This window comes from Vidua chalybeata, chromosome 2 (genome assembly GCF_026979565.1).
Source record: "Vidua chalybeata isolate OUT-0048 chromosome 2, bVidCha1 merged haplotype, whole genome shotgun sequence".
Lineage (NCBI taxonomy): Eukaryota > Metazoa > Chordata > Aves > Passeriformes > Viduidae > Vidua > Vidua chalybeata.
The window spans coordinates 38,373,767-38,389,710 of NC_071531.1; the positions used below are offsets into that span (position 1 = coordinate 38,373,767).

At 37.5% G+C, this 15,944-nt stretch overlaps 1 protein-coding gene across 7 annotated transcripts in view; it reads left to right on the forward strand.

Annotated features, from left to right (window-relative positions):
- NALCN (sodium leak channel, non-selective) overlaps window positions 1–15,944 on the forward strand; it is a 229,627-nt gene that overhangs the window by 202,971 nt on the left and 10,712 nt on the right. For all 7 annotated transcript variants that reach the window (XM_053935243.1, XM_053935244.1, XM_053935245.1 and 4 more), the window contains 11 exons: window positions 733–837; window positions 1,555–1,661; window positions 3,621–3,741; window positions 3,845–3,943; window positions 7,368–7,461; window positions 7,998–8,104; window positions 8,504–8,578; window positions 11,286–11,405; window positions 12,392–12,460; window positions 14,760–14,908; window positions 15,608–15,701. In XM_053935243.1, coding sequence (XP_053791218.1) covers window positions 733–837; window positions 1,555–1,661; window positions 3,621–3,741; window positions 3,845–3,943; window positions 7,368–7,461; window positions 7,998–8,104; window positions 8,504–8,578; window positions 11,286–11,405; window positions 12,392–12,460; window positions 14,760–14,908; window positions 15,608–15,701 — 1,140 coding nt within the window. The remainder of the gene's footprint in view (window positions 1–732; window positions 838–1,554; window positions 1,662–3,620; window positions 3,742–3,844; window positions 3,944–7,367; window positions 7,462–7,997; window positions 8,105–8,503; window positions 8,579–11,285; window positions 11,406–12,391; window positions 12,461–14,759; window positions 14,909–15,607; window positions 15,702–15,944) is intronic.

Genomic DNA, 15,944 nt, shown 5'->3' on the forward strand with positions numbered 1-15,944 from the left:
TTCATCACAAATCTGGATCTCATTTTTATGTCATTGTTGTTATTATTACGATCATGGCCATGCTTACAGTAATAAGAACAACAATGGAGTCTGTGATTTCTTGATCAGACATAATCTATTGTCTTGGGACCCTATGTGGTATTGGTCAGCCTAAGCAACAGCCATCTTATTCCATAACAGAACGCTTTATTAGGTCAGGTTGTTATAAAACACTAAGCTACAAAATATTTGCAGATAGTGATAGAGCAAGGACAAAAACTATAAAGCTAGCTGGCATTTCATAAATATGGTATTCCTTTAAAGATATTTACATCTTCATTTGCTCATGCTTATCTTTATTGGAGCTATCCTGGAATTAAATATCTAACAATGGCTTAATCAGATTAATTAGCCTGAATCAGCAAAACAAAAGCAGCACATATGCAAGTACTCAAACAGTTCCTTTAAAGTGAGTAGCAATTCTTATGGATACAGAATTTAAGAAGATGGTACACTGAGTGCACAAAAGCTTTTATCCTTATCTGCAATTCTTAGATCCTATGTTAAAAATAAGACTAATATAACACAGCACCTGGTTACTGGATCAGAACCTAAAGAAATATGTCTGTCACCAAAGCCATATCTCCAGGTTTATACCACAAAATGATCCTCCCCGCAGTTCACCAAGGGAGCTGATCCCCTTTTTCAAGTCTGGAGAAGAAAAGTTTAACAAGTCTAACTTCATCTTTGCAGGTTTCTATTCTTTTGCTGACATTAATGCTTGTTTTTGCAAGCTTTGGAGTGCAGCTGTTTGCTGGAAAACTGGCTAAATGCAATGACCCTCACATCATCTCTAGGGTAAGAACTGCTTTTCTGCTTCAAAATAATGGTATCTAGTGCCATTTTTGCCTGCTGGGGAAAGCAAGAGGGGCAATCACAACTATCATATGAGAAACAGAGGTAATGGGGCAATTTCTTGTTCAGAAGCAGGATGATGGAGGGTAAGGTGATTAAGAGGTCAGCAAATGAGGGTAAGGATAGGTTTCCATATAAAAACTAAAGCAGGTGCAAATACTGAGGACTGTCTAAAAAAAGTTGTCAAATGACTGTCATGTTACTTGCAAAGGACTGGATGGCACATGGAATTAATAATGGAAAATAACCTTTGCATTCCTAGGTCCACAACTGAAAAACAAGTTAGACTGCTAGAGGTCCAAATCAATGGGGATGCCATGTGGGTTACATGGAGAAAGTTATCTGTGCTTCTTACTCCATTTGGAGAAATATCATCATGAGCTAAAGAGAACAGTGGTCTTTAGGAAAGATGAAAAAGGCTATGTAGTCTTGCAAATTGAAAAGCACTGTCAGTCCTGAAGGAAAGGGGTATATGGAACACTTACTAAGATGCATTTTTCATTTGGGTAAAAGTCCATGACTATTAATGACAGACATAAATAACCCTTCATTTCTTTGTATATTGCTTTCCCATCATGGCAAATGTGCTGTTTATGCTGGCATGTTGGCATCTCTCACAGGCTTCTGTTTAATCTCAGGCTGTGGTTTATTTCACCATAGGAGGATTGTCATGGCATCTTCAGAATAAATGTAAGTGTTTCCAAAAATCTCAATTTAAAGTTAAGACCTGGAGAGAAAAAGCCTGGATTTTGGGTGCCACGAGTCTGGTGAGTTTGCTACACTTTGGCCTATGGTTCTTCAAAAATGCAACTGTTGGTGTAGAAAAAACAGTTCAAATGTGATGACATTAAATCACTGATGGAGGGGTATTATTGTAATTCAAATGATACTAAGAGTAAAAATTCTGGCATGTTTGGTAAAAAGCCAGATATATGAAATTTTTCCAGACTTAACCTCCATTTCATAAACCAGAAAGGAAGGAAAAAACCCTCTAGGTACTGAACCTATATAGGAATTAGATTTGATTTGGTTATTATTATAGTGGGAGTTATTTCCTTGAAAAGTATCATCACTTAGTTATTCTTTAGTACTATCATGAAGGCAACCTGAGAGCCATAAAGCAACAATAGAAGCTAAGAATAAATAGGAAAAGATGGGAAGGAAAAGAAATAGAAATCAACCTGCCTACAGCTACCCATAAAAACAAATCATTATATCATGTCTAATAACAGCCTTTCTCTTCTGTGGCCGTCAACCATGCCAGCCATTAGTTTCTTTCTTTTTCCAGTGCAGGGAGTCCTTATGGTCTATCTGGTGCAGAAGTGCAATAAAGCTTATTTAAAAGCTAATGTATGTTTTTTTCTAGTATTCTAATATAGTTAATATTTCCCAATACCTGAACAGGCAAAACTCACTCTTTTTAATTGTTTATAGTTTTCATTTGGTTGGCATTTTGCAAAATCAGCTGAACAGCCACAATTTTTTTAATTTGCCATGTGTGTGGATAAAGAATGTACCAGCAGTGGTAGATTGAGAGCCACCCTACACTAATAAAATAGTATGCTGTGATTTGAACAGTCAGTAAAACTCTGACATCTGCAGAAGTCTTTGTTTCTGTATGCTTCAGAGAAATTCTTCCTCGAGTAAGCAAATTCAATCCTGTTCAGCTTGGTCCAGAAATAAGCAAAAACTGTCTTAATCAGCACAACTGTAAACTTTGGGGAATGTTTTGTTATTGCAGAAAAATGCTTTACCACAAAGGCATTTATACCACCTGTTGGCTGTCAGGCCAGATTATCAAGTGCCAGATGTCAGTATAAGGACTGCATTTAAAAGAACTATCTACAACTGAGAGCTGTCTTTTCACTGAATGGTTGGATTCAAGAAGCACCAAACACTTAATAACTCTTCTGGAATACAACTATTTACCTTATAAACTATTGAAAAGTCATTGGGGTCCTTGGATTATCTGGCTTGGATTGTAGAGAAAGAGCAACATGCTAACCTAGCCCAAAGAGAGCACTGTTAATGTTCAGCTGGAAACATTCTCTTGATATCAACTGATAAAAATGGTCAGAGCATATGGTATAGGAAAGCCATGAAGATGTGTTGTCCTCTCAATAAGTTTTGCTTTATGCTATCAGTTCTTCATGATAATGAAATAGGGAACAGCATTTTCTAAACAATCTCACTGACCATGGAGTCTGAATCTTTTATGTGGGTTAGAGAATTATTTCCTGCGAGTAAATTTATTTTAGAATCTGACCAATGCCATCAGATCAACTTTTCCCATGAATGATGTATTTTTCTTACTTCATTGGAAAAAGCTTTAAAATGCAGCAACACAGAGTCATAGAATTTTTTGGATTGGAAAGAATCTTAAAGATTCTCTAGTTTCAACCCCCTCTGCCATGAGCAGGGGTGAGGGACACCTCGCACTACACCAGCTGCTCAAAGCCCCATCTAGCCTGGACTTGAACAGGTTATAAGCTTTATTGCTGTGAGTCAGACTCTGAGTAAGAAAATAAAACATACATAGGGATCTAAAAAATTATGTTTACATATTTATTGCTGTTGCTATTGTTTTCTTATTCCTGATATGGAGCTTTGATATGTTTCAGAGTCTTTCACCCCAACTTTGCAAAGTATTTAAATTATAGAAGAATCTAGGTAACAAATATAACAACTTTACTGCTGGTTACACCTATTTGTGTACTGTATTTCAGGGCAAATCCTCGGAATTTTAATTTTGATAATGTAGGCAATGCAATGCTGGCACTATTTGAAGTTCTGTCATTAAAAGGCTGGGTGGAAGTCAGAGATGTTATCATTCATCGTGTTGGGCCGGTAAGGAAACACATCAGACTCTTTGAATTCTGCAACAAATAATTTTAACTCATAACAAATATGGTTTTTTTTTAAACTATTAATCTTATTTTTGTCTGTTCAGATCCATGGAATCTACATCCATGTTTTTGTATTCCTTGGCTGCATGATTGGACTGACCCTTTTTGTTGGAGTTGTCATCGCTAATTTTAATGAAAACAAGGTACAAATTGAGGTGGTTTATTCTGAGTGAGAGGGTTTATTGAGTGTAGAACTGGCTCTGTGAGAAACCTGAAACTGATATTACACTGTCTATTACCTGGTAAGGCTGCCTTCAGTACTGGCTTACCAATCTTACATTTTGCAAGACTGCAAATATGGCTTCAGATACACCTGATCCATACTTACTAGAAAATTGAAACCTGTGAGGACAGTGATCCATTACACACTCTATCAAAGCTGTTAGAGTTTATTTCTAGTGCAGCTGTGCTGCTAGATGGAGATTGAACATAAAGCACTATGTATTTACAGATGCTGCTTAGTTTGATGTAGGTATACATGTGATGGCAGATAAAAAGAGATGTGTTATGCTTGCAAGTGTTGCAGTGAAGTGGTCTCTTAAGAACCCTGCCATTGCAGTATTTCAGATCCAAAGTAAAGCTGTGTGGCTTTTTCTTTACAAACAGCAGAGAATATTGTAAAAATAATTGCCTATCACTCAAATAAAAAGGTAGCTAGTGTTCTAGGCAAGTTCACATGGGCTTTTTGGATTACCCTGAAAATTAGAAAAAACTTTCCTCAAGGGAATTGCTTCAGAGCAGCTCATGTCTACACTTGTTAAAAGGTAGAATCCTCTGGATGGGACTGCTGCATGCACACTTCACAACCTTTAATCTGAGGGTTTTTTCTTTACCTCTTGTGGTGCCTCTGAGGCATAGAGACAAAATTATTAATTTTTTCCTCTTTCACTTCTAAGTCACAAAAATAATGAGATATGATATTTTTACCACTCATGGCTCTGAAGGGAAAAGATGATTACGTGCTATGGGGCATGGAGATGTGTGACAGCCTGGTATGCTTGTTCTGAAGCTGGGTGCAAGCTCTGACCCTGACCCAAGCCCAGTAGCAAACACAACCATTGAGTTTGTCCATCAGGGAAACCACTTGAGTCCTTCCGGAAGGGAGTCAAGCAGCATGTTACTGTGCATTAATGTGGGCAAGCAAGGCATCGTGAAGTGGGGTCAGTCAGGTTTTGAGCCAAATAAATAGCCTAAAACCTTTACTGTTCTGAAGATATTTTTATGTTTGCGCAATGTTGGTGTCATATTGGTAAGAAGTGTTGTCCTTCCTGTTAAAATATATCTGTTCTAGAGAACAAGAAGCAATGTACAATTAATTTCTTTTCTTATTCACTAAATTTTGACTGAGAATTAACAAAGCTGAAATTTCTGCAGTATGAGAACTCCACTGGATTTTTATAGATGCTTTTGTCACTTTTTGTTCAGCTGTGCAATATTACTTTTCCTTAAAATCTTTCAATACACGGATGAATACAGGAAGCTTCATGCTTTTTGTCCTTGCTCACTAGTAACAGTTCCCTGTAAATTATGAAAAGACTCATCAGGCAATATTTCTATAGAATTCACATGATACTTAAAGTATAAATCTTTTATATCTTCTGGTTCATCTTCTTCAGTTGTTTCTTAGTAACCTGCATGTAATGTTTGTTTTTCTTTCTTTTTCTTTGAGTACTCATTACTTTTTATGTATTTACTATAGAGAAAAGAAAATGTTTTCAGATTTGAGTTGAAAATATTAATATTAATTGAGTGGACAAGAGTTTCAGCCCAATTAATATTCAAGTAGAGTGAAGAAATGTCCAGAAACTAAAAAAATTATGTAGAGAGGTGGCTGGCAACTAGCCCAGAAAATAGAGAGCAAAACAACCTGCAGTGTGAGGTTCAGTTGCATTTTCTTAAAACTAGTTACTTGACCAATGTATTAGTGTTTAAAGTAGATATTTTCTTTAGAAAATTCATGGCTGATATACAGTTAGAACAGTTACAGGAATTGTTGATGAGGATCAGAGTTGGGCAATTACTGAACAAACTATTTTACATGAGTGCAAACAATTTTTTAAAAAGAAAAATTTACAATAATTTCAGATACGCTCTAGTTTTTCCTATGAGTTGTTGTAACTGCAAGTGTGGAAACGTTGGACTGGGAAGTACCACAGCAAGCTCTGGGCTTTGTCCTTGGTTGTCCCAGTGACAAGGCAATAGCCCAAATTATTCCAACCCCCAACCCCATTTCAGTCCCCAACTATCGCTTGTCGCAGCTCCCAGGAGTTCAGTCAGCAGTGAAGATGTGAACGATTCAGGTATTAGCTGTCACTTTGAGCTGAAGTCCAAATGCAAGCACAGCTCCTCCAACCCGCTCGCAGTGCTCTGCTCTGTGGTTCCTTTATGGTGACCCTGCTTGTGGAACTGGCAGTTTCTGAGCAACAATGTAATTTGGCACCACTAGATTTTACAAAAGTCCACCTTTTTGCCACCTTTTGTCTTGTTTGCAGTGAAGACTCTCCAAGAATATAAACCAGACATGCTCCTTGGGGTGAATGTGTTGTCTTTTAATCTAAGTCTTTTTGAATGGTGCCATTTGGGCCTGACAGGAATAGTCAGCATCTTTACATCTTCACTTTGTCCGCATTATGTTGGAAGGTACCTCTTCCCAGGGTACCATCTAGGGACGCAGCTCCATAAAGAGATCATGTTCACTAAGAGGGAGAAATCCTGACCTTGTCAGTTGCACAGCCAGCCACAGTTCCAGCATCTACACAAGCCAGTGTCCAGGTAAGGGTGAAGATCATGCCAGCCCTCAGCCAGCTCAGTGTGGCTCCTTTCGATAGGGACAGGAGCCAAGTGTCTGGGAGACAGGATTTTGACATTTACCTTGAAAATGTCTCCTTTGTTTTTGTAACTCGAGAATCCTTCTGTGAGATTTTACAGTTCTCTAAAGTGATAAGGAACTCATTTTGTTTTGAAGGTCATCTTAGATAACATTCAATTCTGTTTGAAGTTTGCTATGTTATGTGAACATTTATACACATTACCAGCTACCACCATCCACCCTAAAGATGTGTCTTCATCTCTCTTTGTGCTTCCTCTGTGGAGAGCTCTTGTAGATTCATAGCATACTATTATTTTATTTCAATTACACTCCAAGCAGAAGAGCTGTGGAGACCAGCAGTGGTCTCCTGGAGGGCTTCTTCCCTGAAGAAACTAGTGGCACTAGTAAGCCACAGGATTTTCTGCTGCAAAGTCCAGACAAAATCCACCACTCTGCTTCCTGACAAATGACATTCAGTCAAATGGAAGACCTCCTGCAGTGTTTCATTGCCCACACTGGGCTGCTGCTACAAAGAGCAGCAACTGTGCCTGCTGAGTTGAGTCCCTGAAACTCACAGCTAATGCACCCAGAAATCCTCTTGAGTAACAGCTGATACTTCAGACTCCTTTCCCCAAGCGTGTGTTATTTAAGGGAAGTTGTGTATGTAACTTTATTTCAGGCAACAAAGAGAATATTGTTTTCATGTTGCAGTGCTGTTAAGTGACAAAAGCTTTATATGCTTCTCTTTGTTTATTAAGGGGACAGCTTTACTGACTGTAGATCAGAGACGATGGGAAGATCTGAAAAGCAGACTGAAGATAGCACAACCTCTTCATCTCCCACCTCGTCCGGGTATCAAAGATATTTTGATTTTATTCATATTGAGCCCTAGTGTTCGTAATTCCCCAGGAGTCTGCGATTCAAATTAAAACTGTAATCGTGAGGCCACTAGGAGGTTGTGCATAAGTTAATGTGGAAACAGGCTCCAACTACAGATCTCTCCATAAGGCTATTAAAATCAACCCTAAAAAGGTTGTGCTTCGATGGTTTTAGGATAAGCCTTAATGAAAAATTTATTTTCTAAATGAAAAATATTTGCAGTTAGCTGTAATGATATGAATGGAATGTATTAACCCGACAGCAGTTGAATGATGCACTTGCCCTAAAAGTACCAAAGCTTTCATGCAACACTGGTGTTCAGTATTTGAAATTATATGTTCAGAAGCTCTATTTGATATGGAAAATTGTGGCAGAAAATTAGAAACATATTTTGAAAATGGGAAAGGATTATTTTGCCTCTAATGAACATTGAAAATATGTCAAGAAATAGGGGAGGATGGATGTTACTGTGTATTTTAACTCTCCTCCTCAAACTCTTTCTTTTTCAGATAACGATGGCTTTAGAGCAAAGATGTATGATATAACTCAGCATCCATTTTTTAAGAGAACTATTGCTGTACTTGTTCTGGCCCAGTCTGTGTTGTTATCAGTAAAGGTAATTGTGTGTCTATTAAACACTTCATTACAGTACTACAGCATGTGTTTGCACATTTCCTAACACCAGTTAATGATCAGTTGAGCCATTAGTGTGATGAATGCAAGGAAATGTGATTTCTAGATACAGAAATCAGTTGGCATAGATCACTGTAGATTAATTGTAACTTGTGGAGCTCAGTCAATTTCTGCCTTTTTGTAGTCTGATCCACTATTTATAATTTCTAGTTAAGGTGTAAATCTGAGAGAGAAGAGTACACCAAAATGCCATTCCTTTCTGAGTATATTTTAAAGTGAAATTCAGTCATTAACAAAACCCATAAGAAAAGTTAAGGCAGTGAAGAGGCATTTATTCTATTAACAGCTATTCTTCTATTAATGCATTATGCTTGCTTTTCAGTGGGATGCTGCAGATCCAGTAACTGTGCCTTTAGCAACAATGTCTGTTGTTTTCACCTTCATTTTTGTCCTTGAGGTAAAGTAATATATTTTTTGACTTCTTGAGATTAAGACTTGTATCTATTTATTTCATTTTGTTTTTAGGGATGTTTCTCGTTCTTCACTAGGGTGTTTATTTCTGAATGTGTACATTCAGGGTTCTCCATGTCACTTGTCTTTAAACATGTATTGTAAGAAGAAACTTTTAATGTGTTATAGTCATACTTCTCTACAACCTTGAGCTTTGTGGTTTTTTATATATATTCAAGGCTGAGTATAACAGTGTGCTTTGGTGAACACAGTGAACTCTTTTCTTGTAGAACATGTCATATTACATTCCCTCCATACAACAAAAGGTCTGTGTTGCCTCACAGAAGTTCTGCTTCATCCATTTATGTTTTACCTGGTGTGTTAATTCCTGCTATTCTGTACCTGTGACAAAATCAAACCTCTCTCAGCTTTGTTGTGTTTTAAATATCATACTTCATTTTAATATCTTTTTTATAAGCTACACCCCAGCTCCAGTATTGTCTATCTTTTGCTGCGCAAGTCTGGCTCCAGTGTGGTAGCAGTTCTCTATCTATGAGAATATTGTTATTACAAACTCTGCAAGGTGTATTTAGCCTGTTTTCATGAGACTAGAATCTAATTATTTAAACACATTTTGGAAAACACATACTTTTTAAATGTATAAGGATATCCATTTAAGATTAAAGAAGGTGCTTCCTCTGTGGTTAGGATGGTACATAATTCTTTAAAGTTTTTGGTTGACTACTTTTCTTGTCAGTCCCCACTGAATAGCTGATACTGACCACTATCAGAAACAGGATAGTAGACTACATTTCCCACTGCTCTAATCCAATCTGACAGTTCCTATGTTCCATTGATAGGTTTTGCCAGTAGTGATGAATAAAAAATGAAGTGAATACCTTGTAGCAGCTGTAGCTAGAGTATGTCCATGTTGTTGCTTCTTTTTTTCACTACCCAGGAGAAATCAGTATGTCTGGAGAGGCTGAGCAAACACAGAAAAGTTTTATTTGTGTCATACACGGGCAGGTTTTAATTTACCTAGTAACTGTGTCTTTGGAAATACTTTTTTCTCTTATACTGCCAGGGGAAACAAATACACTTCTAGAATTTCAAAGGAACTTTGTCAGAGCCAGGAAAAATTTGTTGACTGTCTCAACAGGCAAGCTATCACACTGTGACTACACACAATTTATGGAGAGAGGAAGCAGCTTCCTGCTCAAGATCGTCCTTACTGCAGCATAGTCTTGTCACAGAGTCTGCTTTCTGCACAGCTGATGGCCCTGTGTCCAATCTTACAACTCCTGATTCAGCCTTAAACCTCTACTGTTCACATCATATATATGTGATATAGAAAACAGAAAGAATTTGTAGATCTCACTTTTGTTACCACACTGATGATGACAGAGTAAAGGGAGATGTGATTTTTTTTATTTTCATGGTGTGGTATTCAGTTCAAGATTATGGACACCTGAAGCTAGGTATTTAAATTCTATATGTGAGGTAGGTATTTAAGCTGTTACTGTTATCGAGGGAGATGAAGGGTAAGATTCAGTTACCTCCACTAGCCACTCCAGAAGGACAGAGATGTTTACAGGTCTTATGTCATCCCTGCCAGATCCATCAATCCATCTTCAATCCTCTAGGGCATCTCAGGTAACTGAAGGTGAGATACCTTAGTAACTCAAATGGTAATTAGAGATTCAGAGACCATATTGTTCACTTTGTAGTCAGGCTTCAGAAAACATTATAAGGCAAAATGCTAAGTGGAAAATCCGCCTTTTACCTCAAGCTAGTGTCCTCTTATATTTGGTTTTGTTTTCAGAAATGTTAAATGGCAGGGTTGCAAAATGAGATAGAAAAAATAACATAATGAATGCCTGACATTTGTAGCCTTTATACAGTAACTCATAACCTGCTCTGAGATTTAATATGACTTGTGTGTGAGAAACTCTTAGGTGTTCCCTCTACGTGCATCACTCTACTTTGGTGTCCATTACCTGATTTGACTATTTCTGTAACTATTCGTATCTATTCTTGAGCTTCTTATCTTCATTCCTCTTACTTAAATTGGAAATGTCAAGCACTTTGGAAGCTGTCTTTTACCAGGTTCACTGTCAAATATACTGCCTTTACTATTCTTAGCTTTTTTCTCTTTCATGCTGCTAAGTACAGAGTATTCCTTAAAGCAAGAAATATTTGCAATATAGGAAAGCTTTTTAATAAATTTGATCTGTAGGTGCTGCAGAACACAATTATATTCCTGAGTTCAGACCTGCTTATGTGATTTTAGCTTGCTTACAGACAGTTAGCTAGATAGGATACTGCTACCTTTTTTAGCTACGTTACTGACATTACTTGTTTAACTTCAAGCTATTTTAACCCCGCATTCACCTCAGCAATCTATACATTAAGCATTCAGTCTGAGGTGGTTAGCTGCACTCCTGTGTTTGATACTTGATGGAGGTAGAGAGACAATTCAGAATGCTGTTCATCCCTTGGTCTTGGTCATCTGTGTACCAATTTTCCTCCACCTTAGGGAAGCTAATATTTTCCAGTTAGTCCACATGGGAATATTGAGCTGAGGTGAAACCTGCCCCTTGTTGTTTGAAACTATTTCATAAAACAAACCCAATCAATCATTTAGAATGGAAGAGGATCTCATGGCAAGGAATAATCATTTCTTCATTACAAGTGAGAAATTCTTTTATCCATAGGTCACAATGAAGATTATTGCCATGTCACCTTCTGGCTTCTGGCAAAGCAGAAGAAATCGGTATGATCTCTTGGTGACATCTCTTGGAGTTATATGGGTCATACTTCACTTTGCCTTACTGGTAAGATATACAAAATGCAATTCCAGTGATTAAAATTATTTTGTCTTGAGGCTCCAGCAGAAGGATTGCTGCTACATATCCAGATAAATCTTTGAGAGTTTAATAAGGCTGAAATATGTCTGAAAGAAACTAAGCTTGATGCTAAGAAGAATGATTGTTTTGTACAATCATGTAGTGCAAAATTGTCTTACTGATGCAAGCTAGAGTCTGTAAATGTAGTAGGAAACAAGCCTTTAGGAGGGATGTAAGTGAGAAAAGGAAGACTGAGAAGAGTGAGAGCTCTTGCTAACAAAGGTCTTATGAGCATGAAGGAAGAAAGAGGCAAAATACAGAACACAGACAGGACCAGAGGACTGGAAGAAGGCACAGGTTCAAAACTGCTGAACAGTACAAACCCTCCCAAACCCAACAGTGATTCTGTACCACTGGTTTTGATTAAGGGGCAGTGTTTAATTCAAGAAGACATGAAGGAGAGAGGGGAGGAAATCAACTCTCCCTTCATTTCACACCAATTTTTAAAATTTAACTACACTCCTGGTTTCTTTATTTACAGGGAAAGGAGAAGGGATGGTTGATACTTGTTATCAGTCACAAGTTGTCAAAGTCACAACCCTATAATGTCTGAAGGATTTTCTCTTGTCTGCCCCATGTTCTCTTTGAAGAAAAACCTGTTTCATGTGACTAGTCATTTTGACCTGACATTCACAGCTACTAAGTAGCTTGGAAGGCCTGAGGAGTTTCTGTAATCCAGCAGCTTCCTGGACAAGTACACTGGGCCTGATGGTCATAATTAATAGAGAACTGAAGGGTTTTTGGCTCGATGTGTGGGGAGGTTGGCTTTGTGTTCTTTATATTGTTGCTAACCGTTTATGATTTCTCTTATTTCATATGGGGAGTGCCCTACATTACTAAAAAATCAGTTATCATGATCTGTTCAAGAGATTCCTGGGGGAACATGTTTTAAGTCTTTTGTGTTTGTGTTCCAGAATGCATACACTTACATGATGGGGGCATGTGTAATTGTCTTCAGGTTTTTCTCCATTTGTGGGAAGCATGTAAGTATAAATTAGCAACTACAATTACTGCAGTGCTCATGTATAGATTAAAGGACTAGATGCTGTGCATCTCCCATGCAAATTCTGTAAGGCTCTGTTTCCTTGGCAAAAAAAAAAAAAAAAAACAAAAAAAAAGCCACAAAAACAAAAACAAAAAAAAACCAACCAAACAAACAAAAAACCAAACAAACAAACAAAAAAAAAAAACAACCAAAAAAAAACAAAAAAAAAAAAAAAAACACCAAACAGCAGTCTGCAACTTTACATGCTGTATTTAAAATGTCAGGATTTTAAGTAGATTGTATAATAGTGCTATAGTTACTGGAAAAGCTGATTTTTTTTTTCAGAAAACAAAGTGCAGCTGCAATACCACAGCTTTTAAAAATGCTCTCTACAACTCTGAACATACACTGTGCTACTTTCTGCCCTTTCCATTTCAGTGAGGCATGCTCTTTTCTTATTTTCACTGTGAGACTGTTGTAGTGGTGGTCGAATGCATCATCTTATTATGATAGTGCTCTCTTTAAAAAGTTTCTTTTTCCAGAGTGCAGGTCTGTGCCTTTTGTCTCTACAATGTATGTCTTGTCACAATAAAGGATTTATATTCAATTTAAAAACAATTTTGGATCAAGATGTTCTTCTGGAAACACTGAGATGGTGACAAAGCAAGTCACTTCTCAAGTTTACATTTCTTTTGTGTTTGAATTTCCTCTGGTGTAATTGAGAGTAGACTGGCAGAATAAGCATAAGCAGAGAACAAACACATTTATTTAACAAGTGGTGACACTGCATTCCCGTGCTGTAGAACTTCTTTAGACTATCCAAATATTTTCCGTGAAGTCTGACATATTAAAGTAAATGTGATGAAAAAACTGCTGTACTAGGTTGCCAGGGTTAAGAACAGTAAGTCAAAGGGTTTGTTCAGTAAAGATAAAAAGTTTTCTTTAAATCAGACTACACAGAGCCTGTTGAGCCTTGGAAGTCAAATGAATAATCCTTGCTTCTCCTGTGCAGCCAGACCAAGTGATTGGCTTCAAAGCTTTCTGATTGCTTCTAAAGTTTTTTTCAAGGTTTTGACCTAGTCATTTGTACTTTCATGTTACTACCTGTATCAGTTTCACTGATTTACCCATCCCGATGCAATGTGATGACTAAAGATCAGCAGGAATTTGTCATTATTATAAAGAAAAATAACACCCTCAGTGTCATTAAAGGGAATTTTTTATCATATCCAAAGTATTTAGAAGTGTTATGACAATCTAGGGCAATAAATTTATCAAGAGTAAAATGTAAAATATATATGCATGGAAAAGTAATATCTATTATCAAGGCCCACAGCCTATGACGTTTTCAAAATTATGCTCTCATTTTGTGTTCTTTGGCCAACTTTGCAGAATCACAGACTCACAGAGTAGTTTGGGTTGGAAGGGACCCTAAAGATCATCTCATTCCAATCCCCCTGCCATGGGGAGAGACACCTGCTACTAGACCAAGTTACTCAAAACCTCATTCAACCTGTCCTTGAACACTTCCAGGGATGGTGCATTCACAACTTGTTTGGGCAACTTGTTCCAACTTGTGCAACTTGTGCCTCACCACCCTCACAATGAAGAATTTCTTCCCAATACCAAATCTAAACCTCACCTCTTTCAGCCTCTTAAAGCCACCTGCCCTTGTTCTGTCACTACATGCTCTTGTAAAAATCCCTCTCCAGCTCTCTTATCAGCCCTGCTTAAGTACTAGAAGGCTTCTGGAAGGTATCCCTGGTCTTTCACAAACTCCCATGAGAAATTACTGGCTTAAAGAATCTGTACAGATCTTAAGGAAATCTCTTTCATTATACATGAAAGTATTCCTTTTGGTAGGCTGCAGTATCTGTGGTTTCTGTCTAACAGTTAGGATCACTTTCGATAAGCCCAAAGTAGTTTACTTCACCACTGTTCCTGCAGTGTCAATACTGATACTTCAGGAGAATACTGATCCTCGAATATTATAGTTAAGCTTATGCTGTACCATCACTGTAATATCCTACACTGAACTATCCTATATATACTTTTTGAGGAGCAACATCTTGATCTTGATTTCCTTGTAAATGAGGAAGTTATGCTGATGTCATTAACAGGTAAAAAGCACACACAGTTCAAATCACATTCATAATGTACCATTTTACTGAGCTCATCCATTAATAAATGTGTCTAAAGGATTTGTTGTCAAAATAGCAAGTCCAAGAACTCACATTTATGTTTTATCATTGCTTTCCTGAATGCTGTCATGGATTGCTTTTTCTCTGTCTTTACAGGTAACACTAAAAATGCTTCTCCTGACTGTGGTTGTCAGCATGTACAAGAGTTTCTTCATCATAGTGGGCATGTTCTTACTGCTTCTTTGTTATGCTTTTGCTGGAGTGGTGTTATTTGGTACAGTGAAATACGGAGAGAACATTAACAGGTACAGTATGGAGTTCCCACCTCACAGGGATATTCTTTAAACAGCCTGAAGAAATCACATTCTGCTAGAGAAGTTTATCTGTGGTAAAAAACAGACAGATGTTCAGGTCTGGCTGAAGAGCTCTAAACAGAATTTCTGATAGGAGACACTGAGACATCTTTCCAGTCCTTGTGCATTGGACTAAATGACACCTGATCCAACCCAGAGCAGACTGAGAGCTGTTCTTCATTATGCCAGCTGAAATATGCTTCAAAGCAGTACTGTGCTAGCCCACAAGATGCTGAAACACAGTGTACCTACTGCTCTTACTGGCATCACCCAGGAACAGGATCCATATACCAGACTGATACAGAAAGGAGGCAGTTCTTTGAACTGGCTGTTAGCTGGAGATTTCCCAGTCATCATCAGGCTTACAAAAGAAAATAGAGACAGGAAATAGGATCTGACCTTGAGTTTTCTTTAGCTCTCTGATAAAATGAGCTAAAATACTCAGACCTCTGTCTGAGCTAGAGTTCAGTTATTGTATCTTAAGTCATTAAATAAATAATTCAATGGGCTCATTCAAATAATACTGTAATCCTTTTTAGTTTAAAATAGAAGAACAATAAAATGGAAACATTTTTCCTTGCCAATGTTTAATTCTGTGAAGTGAAATGATCTCTCACTCTCAATCTTTCTCTCTCTCTTTCTTTAAAACAGACATGCAAATTTTTCATCAGCTGGCAAGGCTATTACTGTACTCTTCAGAATAGTTACTGGAGAAGACTGGAACAAAATTATGCATGACTGCATGGTAATTACAATACTGCCAGAGATAAGTAGACAAGAAATGAGAGATACCCTTCCATCTCAAACTGCTTTTCAGTATCTTAGCACAAGGAATGTTGGGCTTGCCTTTATCTCTTCAAGAAAATAATGTTCACTAAACCTCAGAACATGATGCACAGATTGCAGTTCCAGTATGAACTCACAGTATAGTATTTAATGGAGCTAGGCCATTAGATGATTTAAAACCAAAAATAAACAGATGGTTTCA